The sequence below is a fragment of the Kogia breviceps genome, chromosome 8 (assembly GCF_026419965.1).
Source record: "Kogia breviceps isolate mKogBre1 chromosome 8, mKogBre1 haplotype 1, whole genome shotgun sequence".
Lineage (NCBI taxonomy): Eukaryota > Metazoa > Chordata > Mammalia > Artiodactyla > Physeteridae > Kogia > Kogia breviceps.
Genome location: NC_081317.1, coordinates 2,210,657 through 2,230,186, shown reverse-complemented (window position 1 = coordinate 2,230,186; position 19,530 = coordinate 2,210,657). Strand labels below are relative to the sequence as shown.

The following is a 19,530-nucleotide window of genomic DNA, read 5'->3' as shown; positions in this document are numbered from 1 at the left end:
GGGTAGGATGTGCCTACCTAGGGGTGCAGAGGGGTTCCGAAAGATACAGTTGCCCAAAGGGGAAACTTTGTGTCTGAGGCTCTGAGTTCCTTGAGCCTCGGTGTCCGCATCTGTGAAATGGGTGACAGGCGGAGTGAGGCGAGGAAGCCACACATTAGGTTGCAGGGCAAGACCCAGGCCAGCAAAAGGATGCCACAGGCCAGCAGGCAAAGCCATTCCTACAGGCCGAGCAGGGAGTGAGGGGCGGAGGCCAGGCCAGGGGAGGGGAGGGGTCCCGACTCCCAGCCTGTGGACTGCTGGGGAGTCCAGCCCTCTTGGTTCCGGCACACGTGGCGCCTACACAGCTGCCCCGACTGCTTTAATCTGTTCAGCGCCTGAAGGAGCCTTTGGTGAGAGGACCGCTTTCTGGGGAGAGGCAGCTGGGGTCCCCCGGCCAACCACAGGGTCTTGGGGCACAGGGTGCGGGGCGAGGGCCGAGGGCTCACTGCTCCGGCAGCTTCCCCGGGGCTGCGTGGGGCTGGCAGTGAGAAACCCAGGCCCGAAGCAATCCCGGGGCACGAGTAACCCGGGGAACATTCTCGCTTTAATTGGACTGGGGGTCATGGCCCCCAGGAAGCCCTGCTGCGGGGGAGGTGCACGTGGAGTCTGGTTTCCCAGCTGCGAGGGAGGTTCCGTGGGGACATCAGCGCTTCTCCTCACCAGGGAGGACAGGCCGGTCAACGGCCCTTGGCCTCCGGACCAGAACAGGGAAGTCCCAGGCCCCCTTGACTTCGGGGAAGCTGGGGGCGGGGAGACCTCTCGTTCCAAGGTCGGGAGGTCAGAGCCAAGGTGGGGGCCCCTGTCCTGTGCATCCTGCGTCCTCTCGAGTCATTTGTTAAACATCCAGGCGACCTTGACCCCCAAACTTCCCTCCTGCTGGCTTTCTGTAAGGCTGTTCAGAGCATTGTGGAAACATTTACAACACTCCCGGAGCGCGCTCACCGGGTCATCCCCGAACATAACTGCAGCCTCCGCATCACTGTCCCGGGAGCCGCCCCCTGCGCCCCGGCCCCCCTCCCCCCCCGCCCCCCGCTTGCCCCTTGCAGCCTGACCTCCACAGAGGCCCCGGGGAAGCCCCTGATGCTTCCTCACGGGGCTCTCGCCCCTCCTGACGCCTCCCCCGGAGGCTCACCAGCGTCCCTGTCCCTGTGGCCTCCAAGGCCTCACCCTGGGCCCTGCCCTCCTCTCCGCCCTGCTTCCTCCACCCTCCCCTGTGGCTGTTTGGAAGCCTCCCCAGCTTCCCAGGGCTGGTGGCCTCCTTCAGCTCAGATGCTGCAGATCGGAGACCGGGGTTGCCGGGCACCAGCAGGGAGAAGGACAACGCTTGTGGCCGGTGCACACAGCGGCTGGGAGCCCGGCTGGGAGCCCGGCAGCCCCGACCGGCGGCCCCAGTTCCCTGCCGTGCAGCATCCTCCTCTGTGACCCGGGGTTATGATGGCGCCGGGGGGCTGGGGGGCTGGTTAGCAGCAGCCAGCCCTCCGGTCACTCCAGACCCAGCATCCCACTGTGTTTTCTTCCCGGGCATTCTCTCTTCCCCTTATTTACCCATTTGCTCTCGGTCCTTCTCACTCTCCGGTCGGCTCCCCGAGGGGTGGGGCTTGTCTTGTTCGGGGCCACCTCCCCTGGCCGAGTTCTGGGCACAAACAGTTGGGCTGCAAATATTTGCAGACCGACCGACTCACAGTCCTGTGAAGTAAATACCCTGAGCCGGATTTTACAGATGAGGAAATCAAGGCTCCTCTGAGCCAAGGTCACACAGCTGGGAAGGGGTAAAGCAGGGTTTGAACCCAGGACCGTGGCTGCAAAGTCCAGCTCTTTATCATTACGCCCGAGGCTCCCTCTCCATCCAATCCTGGCCTCTGTCCTTGGCACTCTGGCAGCAGACAGAAGCGAGAGACTTGGTCTCCTCTCCCAGAGAACTTACGATCCTTCATTCACTCAGTGAACATTTGTCGAGCACCTACTGTTTGCTGGGCCCCGTGCTATAGGCCACGAGACACCGCACACAGTGAGCCAAGCCCAGCCCCTGCCCTCAAGGTACTCGTGGTCCAGTGGGCAAGAGTGCCCTGCAGTGACACAGCAGGAAGATGGGACAGTGACCGGGAGCCACGTGCAGTGATGCGGTCTCAGGGAGTGGCCCCTCACCAGCAGGAGAATGGTGATAGTCACGAGACACACCAGGACCCCGCCCCCCCCGCCCCCCTGCCAAGGCAGAACCCAGTTCAGGTCGTAAATGCTGAGGAATTCAGGGGAATGTGGCAGGAGCAATCAGGGAGGCTTCCTGGAGGAAGCAGCATTGAGCTGGGTCTTGAGGATAGGGAGGGTCTGGATGAAGGAGGCACCCACACACCCCCGCCTCAATTACTGCCCTCTTGGGAGACCCCACCCAGGAGCATGTGGCCGGGAGGGAGCTTCAGGCCTAGCCCTCCCTTTCAGAGTCATTCACAGCGGACCACAAGCCCCTGATGGGGGAGGCACCCGAGCTCCGTGGGTTCTTCCTGGGCTGCGGCTTCAACAGTGCAGGTAAGCGTGGGCAGCAGTGCGCCCCCAACTCCCTGGCATCCCTGCGAGTGAGGACAGCCAACTGGGCCGCTCCTTCAATTCTCAGAGCCCCCCACCTGGGTTGGCGCGCTGGGCCTAGGAGCCCTGCGGCCCTGACAGGGGTGGAGATGGGACAAGCCTGCCGGGAGGGGCTGAGGTCCCGTTAGGAGGTGTGTGGCACACCTCGTGTGAGATCCAGGGCTTAGGGGCTGATGCTGCCCATAGAGGTGGGAGGGGCACGGGACTGAGGTGCAGGGCCCTGGGGGTGGACTGCAGACCTGCAGCTCTGCTCCTGCCAGGGATGATGCTGGGAGGTGGCTGTGGGCAGGAGCTGGCCCACTGGATCATCCACGGGCGCCCGGAGAAGGACATGCACAGCTACGACATCAGGCAAGTGCCCGCTGGGACCCGTGGGCAGGAGGTGGCTGCCCTAGGATGGGGTGGGGTGGGGTAAATATCCAGGGCTATTTAGAAAGGAGCCTTCCCTGAAATCCAGAGGGCTTCTTGGAAGAGGTGGCAGTAAGGGAAGAAAGGGAAGAAGCCTGCCAGCGGGGGGCAGTGCCGCAGGGTGCCTGGGTTTGGCAGATCCACGGCCCTCTACAGTTTCCAGGACCTCTTGTCCCAGTGTCTTGCCTGAGTCGCCTGACAGCTCTGGGATCAGCAGTGGGGATCTTATCATCCCACTTTGCAGATGGGGAGACTGAGGCCCGGGGAGCAGGAGGGACCGCACAGGCTGCCCAGGAAGTGGGGCTGAATTGGTGGGTCATTATTAGGACGTGTGCGTATCTGGGAGACAGGCGGCCCTGAGCGAGATGTCAGCTGCATCCCTCCTTCTTCACTCACAGCGGGTCTGGAATCAGTCAGGCCCTGTGCCGAGCACTTTCCTGTCTGTAACCTGGGGGGTGAAGTATAAGCTCTCAATGTCGCTGGGAGCAGCGAGCGTTTTTGTGTAGGTAAAACGCTCGGCATCAGGTCTGCACACGGAAACACTAAACAAAGCTGAACTGAGCCCAGGGGGCACTGATATCAGAGTTGGGAGGTGTCCTGGTTGCCCACCGACTTCTATGAGTCGGGACAGGGTTGCGGGTGCCCCCAGGCAGGGTCTGGAGGGTGGCAATCGGTGGGCCTGGGGTCTGGCCCCCAGGTGGCAGTTCTGCAGCCCGAGCCCTGCAGGTGGCAGTCGAGGCAGCGGCTTGGAGGGGCCTCTGTGGGTGTTCGGCTCGCTCCCCTGTGACTGGGGAGACCCCAGCTGCCCGGCAGGGCTGGAGGTGGCAGGGCTGGAGGTGGTGCTGGTTCAGCTCAGCGCGCCCCACCTCCTCTGCTCACCTCGTCCCTGCCTGGCCTGCTGGGGACCTTGCGTCCATGGGGTGGGGGATGTCTGGCCCCCACAGAGACAGACAGACGTACCCTGAGATTTCCCCCCCTGCCGCCGCCTCCACGGCGCCTGGCACAGCGTGGTCCGCTCTGGCGCCACCTTCGAGTCTGTCTGGGTCTGTGCCCACGTGCTCTCCCAAGAGAGGAATGTTCCAGAAATGATAAAGCTGCACGGGGCCTCAGGGATGGGCCAGACCAAGCCCCTCCTACTACAAACAGCAAAACAGGCGCCGTTGCAAGAGGCATCTTGTCTGAAGTCACCCCGCGTGCGAGCCAGAGTGGGCAGGGACCCAGCCCTGCAGGGCTGTCTGCCGTCCGGCTTCCCTCGGGGGCTGAGGCCTCAGCACTGGAATCGGACGGACCAGGGTGCGTCCTCGGCCTCGTCGAGTGGCCTCTCACCTCCGGGGCTGGTGGAGGCCCCTGGCATGGGTCTGAGCCTCCCTCCTCAGCCACCTCTTCTCACAAGCTGTGACATTAGCGGGAACGTCTTGTGGGCGGGTTTGTGGGTGGAAGGCAGAGCGCCGGCTGGGGCCTTGCGTCACAGGTTGGAAGGCAGAGGGCCCAGGGAGGGAGCCCCTGAGTGCTGGGGCCCAGTGGGTAGGGGTTGGGGCTGTGATCTGGGCCACCCGCCTTTCTGGCCCGGGCAATGCACCCAGGAGATGACCGGCTCGTGGCATCGGGCCTGAGCGGACACTGACATGGGGCGTCCGTGTCCACCCAGCACCCGCCAGCCCCCATCTCCACTCACATACTGGACGGCTGCCACCACGGGACCAGCTGTGGCACCGGCACCCGGGGCCTCTCAGCACTGATGGGACGTTCTGCTCCCCTGTCCTGAGCGGGGCGTGGAGACCCAGGCCCCACAACAGAGGCAGAGCCAGGAAGTGAGGGCAGTGCGTCAGGGAGTCACCAAAACGCCCAGACGAGGGAGCGCCAGCCTTGCCCCCCTGCTTAGACTCTCGGAAGGTCGGAGGGGAAGTCTGACCCACATCGCCTCCTCGTCTTACACGCGGAGGACGGGCTCGGGGAGAGAGGTGCCTGAGGAGGCGATCGGGGCCCAGGGCCCGGTCCAGGGCGTGCCTGGACCCTGGCCTGCATGTGAGGCTCCCAGGGCCGGCCTGGCAGCAGGTGCCCTCCAGGCCACAACAGCTGCCTCACGGATGGTGGCAGAGGCACCCCCTTTGGACACCCAAACAGGTTCTCAGCTGTCCCGGCCCCCCACCTATTAACCAGTCCTTCCTCCTCTCTGACCTCGGTTTCCCCATCTGTGAAATGGGAACAACTATCCACCCTCTCAGTGGAGTGCATTTGAGGCTCACGGTAGGGATGCGTCGCCTCCCCCAGGGCCTGGCATAGGTGGGGCCCAGAGCACGGGCTGTTGCTTTTAAAGAAAGCTCTTGGGGTCCTGGCAACCAGGGAAGGAGAAGTCGCTCTTTGTTATGTCAGGAGGGTGGCTGGACGCCGGACCCCGGCTGCAGGCCCCTCTGCTGGCTTGTAGGCAGCTGGAAAACGGCAGCCGGGTCCTTGTGGGCCACGGGGAGTGGCCCTTCCGCTGCGGACCCCTGTCGTGCTTGGGCTGAGCTGAGTGCCCCCGCCCCTGACAGCCACAGGTGTGCACAGGGGCAAGCAGAGGGGCTGGTGGGGGCCCGTCCGGAGGGGCGGGATGCGTCCGTGCAGGGATCACCCAGCCCAGCCTCAGGCCCACCCCCCTCCCTGGTCCCCGCCACCCAGGGGCTCTGAGAGGACAACTGAGGCTCCACCTCCCCCCCCGAGAGCCCCCCAGGAGCCCCACTCTCAGCGTGGCTGGGTGGGTGACCACGTCCCATCCTCCTGGTGCCAAGTTGGGGGGGAGGCTCCTGGCCTTCTCCCGCCCCAGCTCAGCCCCTCACCGGCTGCTCCTGCAGCCCCCCGTGCCACCGCTGGGCCCCCTCCCCAGGCCCCTGGCGGTGCTCCACGGCCCCCCTTCTTTCTGGAAGCGCCTGGCTCAGTGCAGCAGGTTCCTGTCGGGTGGACTGAGTCAAACCAGGAGCCCCACACCTGAGGCCGCTCTGAGGACTGCACGAGGCGTTCTTGCAGGTGGCCCTCAGCCCCGGGCCTGTCCTGGAAAAGCGCTCCCTACACGACAGCAATCGCCACGCATAATATCTGTCACGATAATTCCCACATCTGCAGCAGCAGCCCCTGCCCAGATCAGAGCACCACGCAGACTAGCCCTGACCAGGCTCAGGCCAGGCCCCCGAGGACAGCAGCACTGACGGGGACACAGCGGGGGGGAGGTGGGCCCCGGGGGACACGTGAGACGCCAATAGGTGGGGAGTGAGGGAGTGGGCAGCGGGGGCCGCAGTGAGCTGGGCGCCTGAGAGGCGGGCTGTCCCGGGAGGGGCTGCAGGACGCAGCGTGTGACGCAGCCCAGAAGCTGTGGCCAGTCTGGGGACCAGACGGAAGGGCTATTGGGTGGCCCTGGCCGTTCTCCCTTCGCGAAGGCTGCGGGAGGGGCCTCTTCGCTCAGCAGGAAATCGCGTGGGACCCGCGGGCGGAGTTGGACACCACTAGGGGGTGGAGTGGCCGCACCTGGTGTCCCCCCAGCTGCCAGGGGACAAACCTGCAGGGATCATGATCACAGCGTCCCTGGGAGCGGGGCCCCCAGACACAGCTGGGATTTCTCCCGCTCCTCGCGCCTCTCGGGGGTCAGACCTGAGAGGCCGTCACCTGAGGTCCTGAGCCTGCGGTGTCCACTCCCTGCGCCCGACAGCTGTAGGGGGTTGCAGGCGAGGAGGCTGAGCTCCCCAAGATTTGCGGGCTGCCCGAGGCCCCTCGGTGGGAGGACGGAGAGCCAGGAGCCCCCCTGACACCTGAGCCCTGGGGAGGGGACTCCCGTGGAGGGACGAGGGTCCCCAAGGCGGTGACGGGCCACTGCATCCACGACAGGCGCTTCCATCACTCGCTCACGGACCACGGCCGCTGGATTCGAGAGCGCAGCCACGAGTCCTACTCCAAGAATTACTCGGTCGTCTTCCCCCACGACGAGCCCCTGGCTGGACGCAACATGAGGACAGACCCGCTACACGAGGTGCCACGCCCCCCACCCCCCTGCAGTGCCTGCTCCGTGCCGGCTGCCGGTGCTCTCGGGGAGCCCCGGGTGTGGGGTGACAGAGTGCATGCAGCACCCCCCAGCTGCAGGGCGGGCGTTGGCTCCTTCACTCCCGGGCACTTACCGAGGGAATGTGCTCGTAGCACAGTGAGGGGTCGTGTGGGCCGGGGGCACCGGCAGGCGTGTGCGGTCGCCCATCAGGAGGGCAGGGCCAGGCAGTGGCGTGCTAGGAAGACGTGCTCCTGCTTGCGGGGCCTGCTTGGGATGTCTTTCCTCTCTGGCAAGCTTCTACTTATATGATGAAACCCATCGTCAGGTGCCCTTTCCTGGGGCCTGCCCCTGGGCACTCTCCCAGGTCCCTGACAACCCAGGTGCCTTCCCTGTGCTCCCATTACCCACCCCCCCAACCCCCAGTCCATCTCCATCCCTCCTTCCTTGCCCCCATCTTGGGCTGCACGCTTCGCTTACCTGTCTACGAGGACCCTGGCAACGGGGGCTGGGCCCCAGTCACTCTGAGCGCAGAGCCTGACTCTGGGTAGGTGCTCCGGGGATGTTTGTTGACTGGATGGTGGGGGGGAGGCAGGTGGGCAGGGCGCAGTGAGCAGGTAGCATTGAAGCAGAAGGAGGAGCTTCCTTCATCTGGGGCTCCAGCGCCTGGACCCCAGAGGGAGCTGGTGTCCACGGCACCTCCCCAGGACAGAGATGTCCTTGGCTCCTGGGCTGCCCTGTCCTCCAGCCTGGCCTAGAGGGCCAGCTGGGGATCTTGGGCCCCACGTGGGCTCGGGTTCCCCCAGCCTGTCCCTGGGCCTGCACCGTCCCCGCAGCTCAGCAGCCTCCCAAGGAGCGCAGGGCTTGCTCGATGACTCTTGGGTGGAAGTTGCTCACATGTGCACAGTTCTTCCCGGAGGGGGCTTGGCGGGTGCGGCAGCCCTGCCCCCGGGGAGGAATCTGCATTCACCCACACTTCCACTTCCTCGTCAGCACCCTCCTGGTGACACTTCCCAGCCGTTGACGGTTGACGTGTGTTGTGTTAAATAGAGGAGGCTGCTCTCCATTTTCCCTCCCAGGAAGGGAGATGTGTCTCTGGCGGAGGTGTCTCCATGCTCACTGGAGGGGAGCGGGTTTTGTGTCCTTGGCTGCCACCCCCTTGGATGTCCAGGGAGGACGCATCGGGGGGTCACCAGTTAGCATGTGACCTGGAGCGCCCTCCCCGTCGAGGTTGGTGGCCCCCGGGGAGGGGGAGACGCGGGCCGTCTTGGCCTCTGGCGCCCGTCGGTCTTGGCACTTGAATGCCCCGCCAGACTCGGCTCGCGAAGCCCCCTCGTCCTGGGCGCTGGACGGGGCTGGCCCCAGGCACAGGGCCCTTCCAAACCTGAGAGTGGAGATTCTTTGCTTCCCTCCAGGCTCAATTTATTTTCAAAGAAATCTGCCACCATATTACTTTATTGGGTCTGCTATAATTTTTTATTGTGGTAAAGTACACATAACATACAACTTGCCGTCTTAACCATTCTAAAGTATACAGCCCAGGGCGATTAAGTACGTTCACGGAGCTGTGCAGCCATCACCACTATCCAGTTCCAGAATGTTTTTGTCACTGCAAGAGGAAACCTCGTACCCATTAAGCAATAACTCCCCATGTCCCCCTCCCCCCAGCCTAGAAAAACTACTGATCTATACTTTCTGTCTCTGTGGATTTGCCTGTTCTGGGCATTTCACATAAATGGAGTCGTACACTATGCGGCCCTTGGTGACCGGACTTCTTTTCCTTAGCTTGTTTCTGAGGTTCATCTGTGGTGTAACAGGTGTCAGAATGTTCTTCCTTTTTTTTTTTTTTTTTTTTTTCTTTTTTTGCGGTACGCGAGCCTCTCACTGCTGCGGCCTCTCCCGTTGCGGAGCACAGGCTCCGGACGCGCAGGCTCAGCGGCCACGGCTCACGGGCCCAGCCGCTCCGCGGCACGTGGGATCCTCCCGGACCGGGGCGCGAACCCGCGTCCCCCGCATCGGCAGGCGGACTCTCAACCGCTGCTCCACCAGGGAAGCCCTAGAGCTTAGTTTGTTTTGTTTTGTTTTTGCGGTACGCGGGCCTCTCACCGTTGTGGCCCCTCCCGTTGCGAAGCACAGGCTCCGGACGCGCAGGCGCAGCGGCCACGGCTCACGGGCCCAGCCGCTCCGCGGCACGTGGGATCCTCCCGGACCGGGGCGCGAACCCGTGTCCCCCGCATCGGCAGGCGGACTCCCAACCGCTGCGCCCCCAGGGGAGCCCCAGGCTGTTCCTCCTTTTTTAAGGCTGAATAACATCCCATCGTATGGGTGGGGCTGCCCTGGTCATCCATTCGTCAGCTGACGGGCGTCTGGGCTGTCCCCGCCCCTGGGTGGCTGTGAACGCACGTGCGCACGGGCCTGTCTGCGTGCCTGGTGTCATTTCTCCTGGGTGTGCGCTTAGCTGTGGCATCGCTGGGTCTCTGGGTGTCCCAGGCTGCTTGGGCTGCCGTAGCAGACACCACGGGCTGGGGGGCTCAACTTCACCCCTCACGGTTCTGGAGGCTGGGCGGTCAGGATCGAGGTGCCCGCTGACCGGTCCCTGGTGTGGGCGCCCTTCGTTCCTGGCTTCGGGACGGCCGCCTTCCCGCTGTGTCTGCTCCTGGCACAGGGACAGCCCTGGTGGCTCCTCCTCTCCTGCTGAGGCTTCGGGCCCCACCCTTGGGACCTCATTTCACCCTGATTCCGTCCTCACAGGCCCCGTCTCCAAATACAGTCACACTGGGGGTTAGGGCTTCAGCATAGGAATTTGGGGTGCAATGCTGTCCATAAGAGAAGGTAATTCTACAGACGGGGGTGCCGGGAGGGCCGCAGAGTTGGAGCCAGAGCCTGGGCTGGGGTCCCGGTTCCAAGGGCCGGCACCTCTTTGCCCGCTGGCCCCTGCGGTACCGGCTGGTGGATTCTCCCCTCCCTGCCCTGCTCTGCGCATCCGGCCAGGCCTGAGTGGGCCTCTTCTCCCTCCACAACCAGGAGCTCCTCGCACGAGGCTGCGTGTTCCAGGAGCGTCACGGCTGGGAGAGGCCGGGGTGGTTCAGTCCCCACGGCGCGGCTCCGGTGAGTGGCCCCCGGCACCCAGAGGCCGTGCCCCCGGCCTGGCCTGCGCTCGGCCCCTGCCCACCGTGTCCCCCACGTCCTCCCCACCGGAGGGGGCTGTGTGTCTCCCTGTCCTCGGTGCCGTGGGGCGGGGGAGTCACCTGGCCTTCGGAGAAGCCGAGCCCCGGCCGATCCGCCTGAGATCGTGGGATGTCCCCACGGGCACCCCTCAGCGCGCACGGTGCCCGGCCTTCCACGGCCCAGATGGGCCAGGGGCCAGGAGAGCTGGTGTTTCACAGAGAGGAGGCCGCGCGCAAGACTCCCCAGGTTTACGGGAGAAATTAGAGTGTCTTCTCGTAATTTTGTTCATATATTTTTGGCAGCCGCAGCTGTGAACGTTAGTAGGAGGGTTTCACACGAAATTATGCATATTCTGTGTGTTCGTTTGTACGTTGGCATTTCACAGCGTCCTGGCCTCTGCGTGCCCTCCTGGGCGCTGCCCAGCCCCCACCCAGTGCCTCTCAGGGACCCGGGTCCTCAGAGAAAAGAGTCAAAACCGTCCTGCTTGTGAGACCCTCGGCCTGCGGTCGGTCTCTGGAGCAGGTGATGTGATGCTGAGGGGATGCTTTAATACGACCAGGGGGGATAGTATTCGATCCAGATTTGTACAGATTGAAACCCCTCTCCCGTTGCTATGTTTCACCAGTCCCCTTCCAGTGCGACCCATCTCGCATCTCCATGGCGGCTATGTGCCGAGGCGAGTTCCAGGGCATGTTAGGTGAGGTGGATGGAGGCCAGAGCTCCTGACGGCTTCTGCCTCTGCTTCTCTGGGGTCAACAGAGAGGAGGGGCCTGGGTAGACCCCTCCTTGAGCAGGTCTCTGCAGAGCCCACTGCAGCCAGCCTGGTCTGGCCCGGAAGCCCCTCTCCGCCAGAATCTGTGGGCAAGGCGATGAGGCCAGAGCGGGAATCGGCGACCTACCCCTGGTCCCGAGATGGGTAGGCTGTGCATTTCCCCCCGCCGGGAGCCATCCTGGGAGTCCAGGGCACTGGGTGACGAGACGTCCCCAAATCCCTGACCCCTGGCCAGGCTACGGCGGGCTGGGATGTTCCTGCAGGGGGCTCAGGGGCCAGGGGGAGCCACCTGGCGGGCCAGGGAGATGACTTCCTGTAAACGCCCCTCCCTGGACACCAGCGGTTGAGCTGGAGTCGGGTGGGGTGGGGGGTGTGCTTGGGGGAGCAAAGAGGCCTGACTCAGAATCTCACACTCGGCTCTCACCAGTGACAAGAGACTGGGCAGGGCTGGCCGTGCTGGTAGGCGAGAAGTGGCGGGCTTGTTCACGCCTCTCCAGGAGTGGCCGCAGAGTTAGGAGGGGGGGGGGGGGAGGGGCTCCATCGGCAGGGACAGGACCAGGCGCGGGGTGCTGGGCTCTGGGCCTCTCTGAGAGCGGCTGACCGAGTGCAGGAGAAGCCAAGGCAAGTAGTGGCTGAAGGGCCAGCCTCTGGGGCCCAGCACCCGGGCTCACGCCGGCGCGGCCAGGACTCTCCCGTGGCCTGAGGCAAGTTTCAATCTCTCGGCACCTCGGTTTCCTCATCTGTAGAGAGGATCTCCCTTCCCGGAAGCGCGAGACCCTTTGCGCAGGGCTTGGCCCCAGCAGGACCTGGTCCCGGATCACCGTGGCAACAGCATCTGGAGCCACCTCTGCGGCCACCCCACCCCCGACTCCCACCCCCTCCCTCCGCAAGCTGATCCCCCGGGCCTTATCCCAGAGCCTTGGCGTTGAGTCGGAAGCCCTGGCGCGGCCCCCGAGGTCCCAGTCAACCCGCCTCTGTTTCCCGGTCGGCCCCGTCTCTCGCCGTCCCCCCCTACCCGAGCGCACCCCATTCCTTCTCCACCCTCCGGGGCCCCAGCGCTCCCCACCGCCACAGAGATTGTGGTGTCCCCTGTGCAACGTGGAGGGCATGCCTGAGCCCCGGCCCCACCCCGGCCTCGTCCGCGGCGCGTCGCCCCTCGAGAGCGGGGCCTGGGCGAGGGCGGCACCAGCCCTGTCCTGCGCACCCCTGTTTGCGCAGGACCCGGCTCAGGGCCGGCCGGGCCGCGGGCACCGGGCCACGCTGTGCGCGGAGGGCGGCGGGCCGGTGACGACCCCTCTTCTATGCTCCAGGTGCTCCCTTACGACTACTACGGGGCCTACGGGAAGCCGGCGCACCAGGACTACGTCTACAGCAGGCTGCTGGGCCGCGAGTACACCTTCGACTTCCCGCCCCACCACGACGTGGTAGGACGCTGCAGCCCCGATGGGGTAGAAAGGCGGGCGTCCCCGCGGGCTGGCCGGCCCTGCCGGCTCCCTGCTGTCCCCGCCCCCGTTTTCGGCTGACTCAGTTTCGTGGAGGAATCGGTGATGGTCTCCTCTGCCCTCCCCGCCCTCCGTCTGTACCAAGACTCTGCCAGCCGTGAGGGCTGCTCAAGGAGCGGGGCTGGAGCCAGGCCTGGGTCTGGCTGTGTGGCCTCGGGCCAGGGCTTCACCTCTCTGAGCCTCTTGGAGCTGCCCCGAGGAGGCCTGCGTGTGACTTTGTGGGTGCCGAGCCCCTCCTTCCCGGGCCCCCCGGGGAGGAGCAGAGGAGGCCCGAGCTGGGGGAGGGCCCGGGCTCTGGGGCCTGCTTGCCGCCCCTCTTGCTCCAGAAGCGGGCGGGTGAGGCTGCCCAGGCCGCTCCTGGCGGCTCCTGGCCCCTTCCTTCCGTTCCGGCTCCTGATTTCTCTTGGGCTTGAGCTGGGTCCCTCGGAGTCTGCATCACACAGGGAAGGTCCCACAGGCACAGCTTCTGCCGAGAAGACTATATGCCAGCTTCCCCTGTGAGCCGCCGGCTGTTTTGTTACCTAGCAGGACGCGCTGTGTCCCCGCGCACGCGGCCGACTGGGGAGGGAGCGAAGTCCCTTCAGGATCTGTGCGAGGGGGGCCAAGGCCTGAGCCTGCGGGTCCCCAGGGAGGGGTGGCCTGGGAAGCCTCCTGGGCGTGGGACCCCTGCAGGCACGTGGGGCCCCCTGCTTAGAAGCAAAGCTCTGCTGTTGCTACCTGGAAACTCTTAGTACATTTTGAACAGGCCCGCATCTTGATCGTGTACTGGCTCTGCACCCGGTCCTGAAGGGAAGGAAGCAGGCTTTCCTGCAAAGTGTGCTCCGGTAAAGGCATTGGAGGAGGGGGCTTCTGAAATGGAAGGGGAGGCGTGTGCGTCTGAAAGCCCAGGAGTCCCTGGGGGCTGCCTCTCCGGGGAGCAAACGGGGACCCGTCTGGCACCTCCGCACCGCGGCTTCCAAGGCCTCTTGAGGATGTGGGCGCTGGGAGGGGATATGCCAACTTGGCTTCGTGGCTGCATCCCACCCGCGCAGAGGCACCCCGACAGTCCCGGAGCGTGAGACATGCACTTGTTCTCAGCCTTGGCAACTTCCCCAGCCCGGCTAGACGAGAGTCAGCCCTGGAAGCTGGTTTGGGGTTTGATCTGCAGCCCCAGCCGCGTAAGCGAAGGTACCGCGTGGCTGATGGGTGAAGGGGGAGCTCCATAAAGAGTCGTGGTGTCTGGAGAGGGGTGAGGAGCAGCCTCTGGGACTCAGGAGCTGCGCAGACCCCACGGGGGCCGTGTAACAGCCGGCTGTCCCGGGGGGAAGCCTGGAGGGAAATAGTGAGAGACGTTGCCTTGTGGTTTGTTTTTTTTTTTCGTTTTTAAAAAAAACAGCTTTATTGAGATACATTCACATACCATACCACCCAATCACTTAAAGTGTACAATGCTTTTAGTATATTCAGAGGGTTCTGCAATCTAATTTTAGAACCTTTTTATCTCCCCTCCAAGGAAACCCTATACACCCATTAGCCCATTTTCTCGCCGCGTCCCCACCTTCCGGCAGCCACTAATCTACTTGCTGTCTGTGTAGCTTTACCTCATCTGGACATTTCCGTAATGGAGTCGTACAATGGTGGTCTTTTGTGACTGGCTTCTTTCACTTAGCACAATGTTTTCAAGGACCATCCATGTTTTAGGAAGTCGTCAGTACTTCATTACTTCTTATTCTGAACAATATTCCATTACATGGATACACTCGTTTTCATTTATCTATTCATCTGTTGATGGACATTTGCGTTGTTAGGCTTTGGGGCTATTATGAATAACGCTGCTCTGAAAATGTGTGTGCAAGTTTGTAGACAGATGTTTTCATTTCTCACGGGTCAATATCTAGGAGTGGGATTGCTGGGCCATGTGGTAGCTCCACGTTTCGTGTTTTGAAGATCTGCGAAGGCTTTTCAAAAGTGGCTGCACCGTTTCACACCTCCGCCCGCGGCGGACGAGGCTCTCGTTTCTCCATCCTCGTGAGCACGTGTAGTTCTCTTTTTGACTCTAGCCATCCGGGTGGGTGTGAAGTGGTATCTCAAAGATCTGAGCTGCATTTCCCTAATGACTAATGGCGCTGAACATCTTTTCATGTGCTTATTTAACCATTTGTATATCTTCTTTGGAGAAATGTCTATCCAGATATTTTGCTCATTTTTAAATTGAGTTATTTGTCTTCTTATTGAGTTGTAAGAATTCTCCGTACATTCTGGATACAAGTCCCTTATCAGATTTATGATTTGTAAACATTTTCTCCCCTTCTGTGGGTTGTCTTTTCACTTTTTTAATGATACCGTCGGCAGCACAAAAGTTCTTAATTTTGATGAAGTACAGCTTAGTATTTTTTCTTTTGTCCCTTGCATTTTTAGTGTCATATTTAAGAAGGCGTTTCCTAACCCAGTTCACAACGAGTTACTCTTCTGTTTTCTTCTCAGAATGGTATCGTTTTAGGTCTTGTACTTAGGTCTGTGGTTCATTATGATGAAGCTTTGTGTGTGGCGTGAGGAAGGGGTCCAGCTTCGTGCTTTTGCAGGCGGCTGTTCAGGTGTTCCGGCACCATTTGCCGAAGATGATTATTTTCCCCATCGAACTACCTGGGCATCCTTGTGAAAAATCAACTGACCATAAAGGTCAGGGTTTATTTCTGGACTCTCAGTTCTATTCCATTGATCTATATTTCTATCCTTATGCTATACCACGCTGTCTTGAGTACATTAGCTTTGTAGTAAGTTTCAAAATCAGGAAGTGAGAATACTCTAGCTTTGTTCTTCTTTTTCAAGATTGTTTTGAATATTCTGGGTGCCTTGCATTTCTGTATGAATTTTAGAATCAGTTCGTCAACTTCTGTCAAGAAGCCAGCTGAGATTTCGGTAGACTCTGTCTAATCGGTAGATTGATTTGGGGGGTACAGTCATCTTAGGAATAGTGAGTCTTCATTTCGTAAACATGAGAAGTCTTTCCATTTCTTTGTCTTTAATTTCTTTCAGAGATAATTTCTAGTTTTTAGAGTACAAGTTTGCGCTTCTTTTGTTAAATTTATGTGTAAGCATTTAAAAATTCTTTTTGATGATGTAAATGGAATTATTTTCTTAATTTCATCGATTGTTCATGGCTAGCATATAGAAATACAAAAATTTTTTGTTTGTTGTATATTGACCCTATATCCTGCAACCTTCTTGAACTATTTTATTAGTTGCAATAGTTTTTCAGTGGGTTCCTTAGGATTTTCTGTATGTAAGATCACGTCATCTGCAAATAGAGATAGTTTTACTTCCCGTTTTCCAGTCTGGACGCCTTTTATTTTTTCTTGCCTAATTGCTCTGGCCTGGACCTCCAGTACAATGTTGAGTAGAAGTAGCAGAATGGACAGCCCTGTCTTGTTCTTGACCTTAGCGTGGGACATTTAGTCTCTCACCGTTAAGTATGTCAGCTGTGGGATTTTGTTCATGCCCTTTATCAGGTTGAGGAATTTCCCTTTTAGCCCTAGTTTACTTGGAGTTTTTATCATGAACAAGTGTTGGATTTTGTCAAATACTTTTTCTGCATCTATTGAGATGATCATTTGGTTTTTGTTCTTTATCCTGTTAATATGGTACATTACGTCAATTGATTTCGGGGTGGTAAGCCAGCCTCCCATTCCTGGGATAATCCCACTTGATCGTGGTGTGTAATCCTTTTTATATGTTGTTGGATTTAGCTTGCTAGTATTTTGTTGAGGTTTTTGTATGAAGGATATTGGTCTGTAGTTTTCTTATGAGGTCTTTGGTTTTGGCATCAGGGGTAATGCCGGCCTCTTGGGAAGAGTTTGTGAAGAATTGGTATTAATTCGTTTTTGAATGTTTGGTAAAATACACTAGTGAAGCCATCTGGACCTGGGATTTTCTTTGTGGGGAGTTTTAAATGACTAATTAAGTCTCTTTTTGATTATAGACCGATTCAGGCTATTTCCCCTTCAGTCGGCTTCGGTAATTTGTGTCTTTCTAGAAATTTCCATTTCATGTCTGATTTGTTGGTGGACAGCTGCTCATAGTATTCCTTATAATCCTTTTCTATAGCTTGGTCAGTGATACCCCTCTTTCATTCCTGATTTCAGTACTTCGAGTCTTCTCTCTTTTTTCTTGGTCAGTCTAGTTAGTGATTTGCCAATTTTGTTGATCTTTTTCTCAAAGAAACAATTTTCAATTTTGCTGATTTTCTCTATTTTTCAAGATTTCATTGATTTCCTTTCTAACTTTATTATGTCTTTCCTTCTGCCTGCTTTGGGTTTAATTTGCTCTCCGTTTCTAGCTTCTCAGAGTGGAGAGTTAGGTTACCGATTGGGGAGCATTTTCAGGGGTAAAACTTCCGTGAGCACAGCACTAGCTTCGTCCCGCCAGTCTGTGTATGTTGTGTTTTCATGTTCATTCAACTCCAAGTGTTTTCTAATTCCCTTTTTTTTTGATCCGTCGGTTATCTAGGACTGCATTGTCTAATTTCACTTATTTGCGAAGTTCCCAATTTTTCTTCCACTACTGATTTCTAATTTGATTCCACTGTGGTCAAAGAACATATTTTGTATGATTTTAACCCGTTTGAATTTAGTGTCTTGTTTTATGGCTTCTGGTCTACCCTGGAGAGTGTCCCCTGTGCTTGCAAAGGCCGGTCACCGTGTGTTCCTAGCTGGAGGGGAGGAAGGCAGGAGAGGCTCTCGGAGCAGGAGGGCAGCCAAGGGCCCACTGCCCCAGGGTCTTGGGGAAGAGGCAGGTCCCAGAGCCCACACAGCACCCCATTTCTGGAACTTTTCAGATCAAGAAGGAGTGTCTGGCCTGCAGAGGGGCCGCTGCTGTGTTTGACATGTCCTACTTCGGGAAGTTCTACCTGGTGGGACTGGACGCGAGGAAGGCTGCAGACTGGCTCTTCTCGGCCGATGTCAGCCGGCCCCCAGGTATGGAGCCCAGGTGGGCCACGCTTTCCCACTTCAGTGCAGCCCCGGGCCCTGAGACGAGACAGCGAGCTGACCCTGTCCTCTCTGGGCTCATCTGGCTCTTGGCCCCGCCCTGGGCTTGGCCCTGGGTCCCCCTGTCCAGACTCCTCTGCCCTCCTTGCCGAACCCCAGGCCCTAGGCCCCCTCCACCTTCCTCCCTCCGTCTACCCTCTGTCTCCTCCTCCATCCTCCCCCCCGCTCCCGCCCCCGCTTTTACTTTGTTCCAGACAGGATTCTAGGCAGCAAGTCCTCAGAACCGTCTCCTGGGGCTGGGGAACCTGTCCACCTCCCCCCTAGGAATGCTCTCCCTACATAGGGTTTCTAGAATTGAACAAAATCACAGGGTGTTCAGTTACATTTGAATTCTAAATAAAGAATGAATAAGTTCTTAGTGTAAGTATGTCCCGTGCGATATTTGGGATATTCATCTCCTTTTTTATCACGCATACCTCTACCATCTTGCCCACCCATCCACCCAACCCCAGACTCGCCCAGCCCCATCGGTATTCGTTCCCTAGAGCTGCTGTTACAAAGTACCACCAACTGAGTGGCTTTAAGCAACCTAAGTGTGTTGTCTTACAAGTCTGGGGCTAGAAGTTCAAAATCAGGGCCATGATCCCAAGAACGTAGAATCGCTCCTTGCCCCTCCTGGTTTCTGGCCGTGGCCACCAATCCATGGCTTTCAACCACGTTGCTCCAATCTCTGCCTCTGAGTCACGTGGCCTTCTCCCTGCGTTTTCTTCTTCTTCTTCTTCTTCTTCTTCTTTTTTTAAATTTTATAAATTTATTTATTTTTGGCCGCGTTGGGTCTTTGTTGCTGCGCGCGGTCTTTCTCTAGTTGCGTCGAGCAGGGGCTACTCTTCGTTGTGCAGCTCGGGCTCTAGGCGCACGGGCTTCAGTACTTGTGTCTCGCAGGCTCTAGAGCGCAGGTTCTGTAGTTGTGGCGCACGGGCTTAGTTGCTCCGCGGCGTGTGGGATCTTCCTGGACCGGGGCTCGAACCTGTGTCCCCTGCATTGGCAGGCGGACTCCTAACCACTGTGCTACCAGGGAAGCCCTTCTTCTTCTTCTTTCAAAGGCACCAGTCATGTTGGATTAGGGCCCACTCTGATGACCTCTGATCATCCTAGCATATGATCCCATCTGCAAAGACCCTATTTCCAAATAAGGTCCATTCACAGGGACTGGGGGTTAGGACTTCAACGTACCATTCTGGGGGACACAGTTCAACCCGTTAACACCATTTTTCCAGCCAGCCCACCTGCCCACCCCCTCACATGTACCTGCTACTCACCTCCCCCTAATCCCCTGCGTCCCATTCATCGTGCCAACACCCTTCTACCCGCCCACGCACCCCCTCCTTCCCTCCATCCTTTCCCCCCACCCTCTCCCCACCTCCGCACTCTCTCATCCATCCATCCATCCATCCATCAACTTCCTTTTGCATCTTCATTTATTCATCAGACGTTCAAGGAGCTCCTGCTATGCCAGGCATGGTGCTGGGAACACCCAGTGAATGAGATGTAAATCCTGCCCTTAAGGACGTCCCAGCGTGGGGGTGGGGTGGGTGGGAGGAGTCACCTTCGAGGCATTTCTAGAAGAAAGAAGCCTCCCTCCTGATCCTTCCTCCTCTGGGGATGGCAGTGCTGGGTGACCTGCCCATCCCTCTCTGGGTCATTCAGTCGTGGTGGCATCACTGAGATGAGGGGCCTTTCAAGGTTGTCCCCCTAGGGCATCCGGCCAAGGGTTACCCTGAGCTGAGGGCCCCCCCTGCTAAGTGGCTCCCACCTTCTGGGGTCTTCGTCCTGTCCGCAGGCTCCACGGTGTACACCTGCATGCTGAACCACCGCGGGGGCACCGAGAGCGACCTGACCGTCAGCCGCCTTGCTCCCAGCCCCGAGACCTCCCCGCTGGCCCCTGCCTTTGAAGGTAAGAGACGCCTCGAGGATCCAGCAGTGCCCTGAACGCAGCCCCGCTCGGTGAGGTGGCCGCCGACGCAGGATGGACTGGGAAGGGCTGCCGAGGCTGCTCTGGAATCACGTGTGTGCCCGCCGCAGTCAGGGCCT

At 59.4% G+C, this 19,530-nt stretch overlaps 1 protein-coding gene across 6 annotated transcripts in view; it reads left to right on the top strand.

The window, feature by feature from the left end:
- Positions 1-19,530, top strand: part of SARDH (sarcosine dehydrogenase) — a 64,918-nt gene that overhangs the window by 17,768 nt on the left and 27,620 nt on the right. For all 6 annotated transcript variants that reach the window (XM_067040297.1, XM_067040294.1, XM_059073294.2 and 3 more), the window contains exons 11-17: positions 2,476-2,562; positions 2,880-2,970; positions 6,883-7,024; positions 10,058-10,141; positions 12,284-12,397; positions 17,289-17,427; positions 19,280-19,393. In XM_067040297.1, coding sequence (XP_066896398.1) covers positions 2,476-2,562; positions 2,880-2,970; positions 6,883-7,024; positions 10,058-10,141; positions 12,284-12,397; positions 17,289-17,427; positions 19,280-19,393 — 771 coding nt within the window. The remainder of the gene's footprint in view (positions 1-2,475; positions 2,563-2,879; positions 2,971-6,882; positions 7,025-10,057; positions 10,142-12,283; positions 12,398-17,288; positions 17,428-19,279; positions 19,394-19,530) is intronic.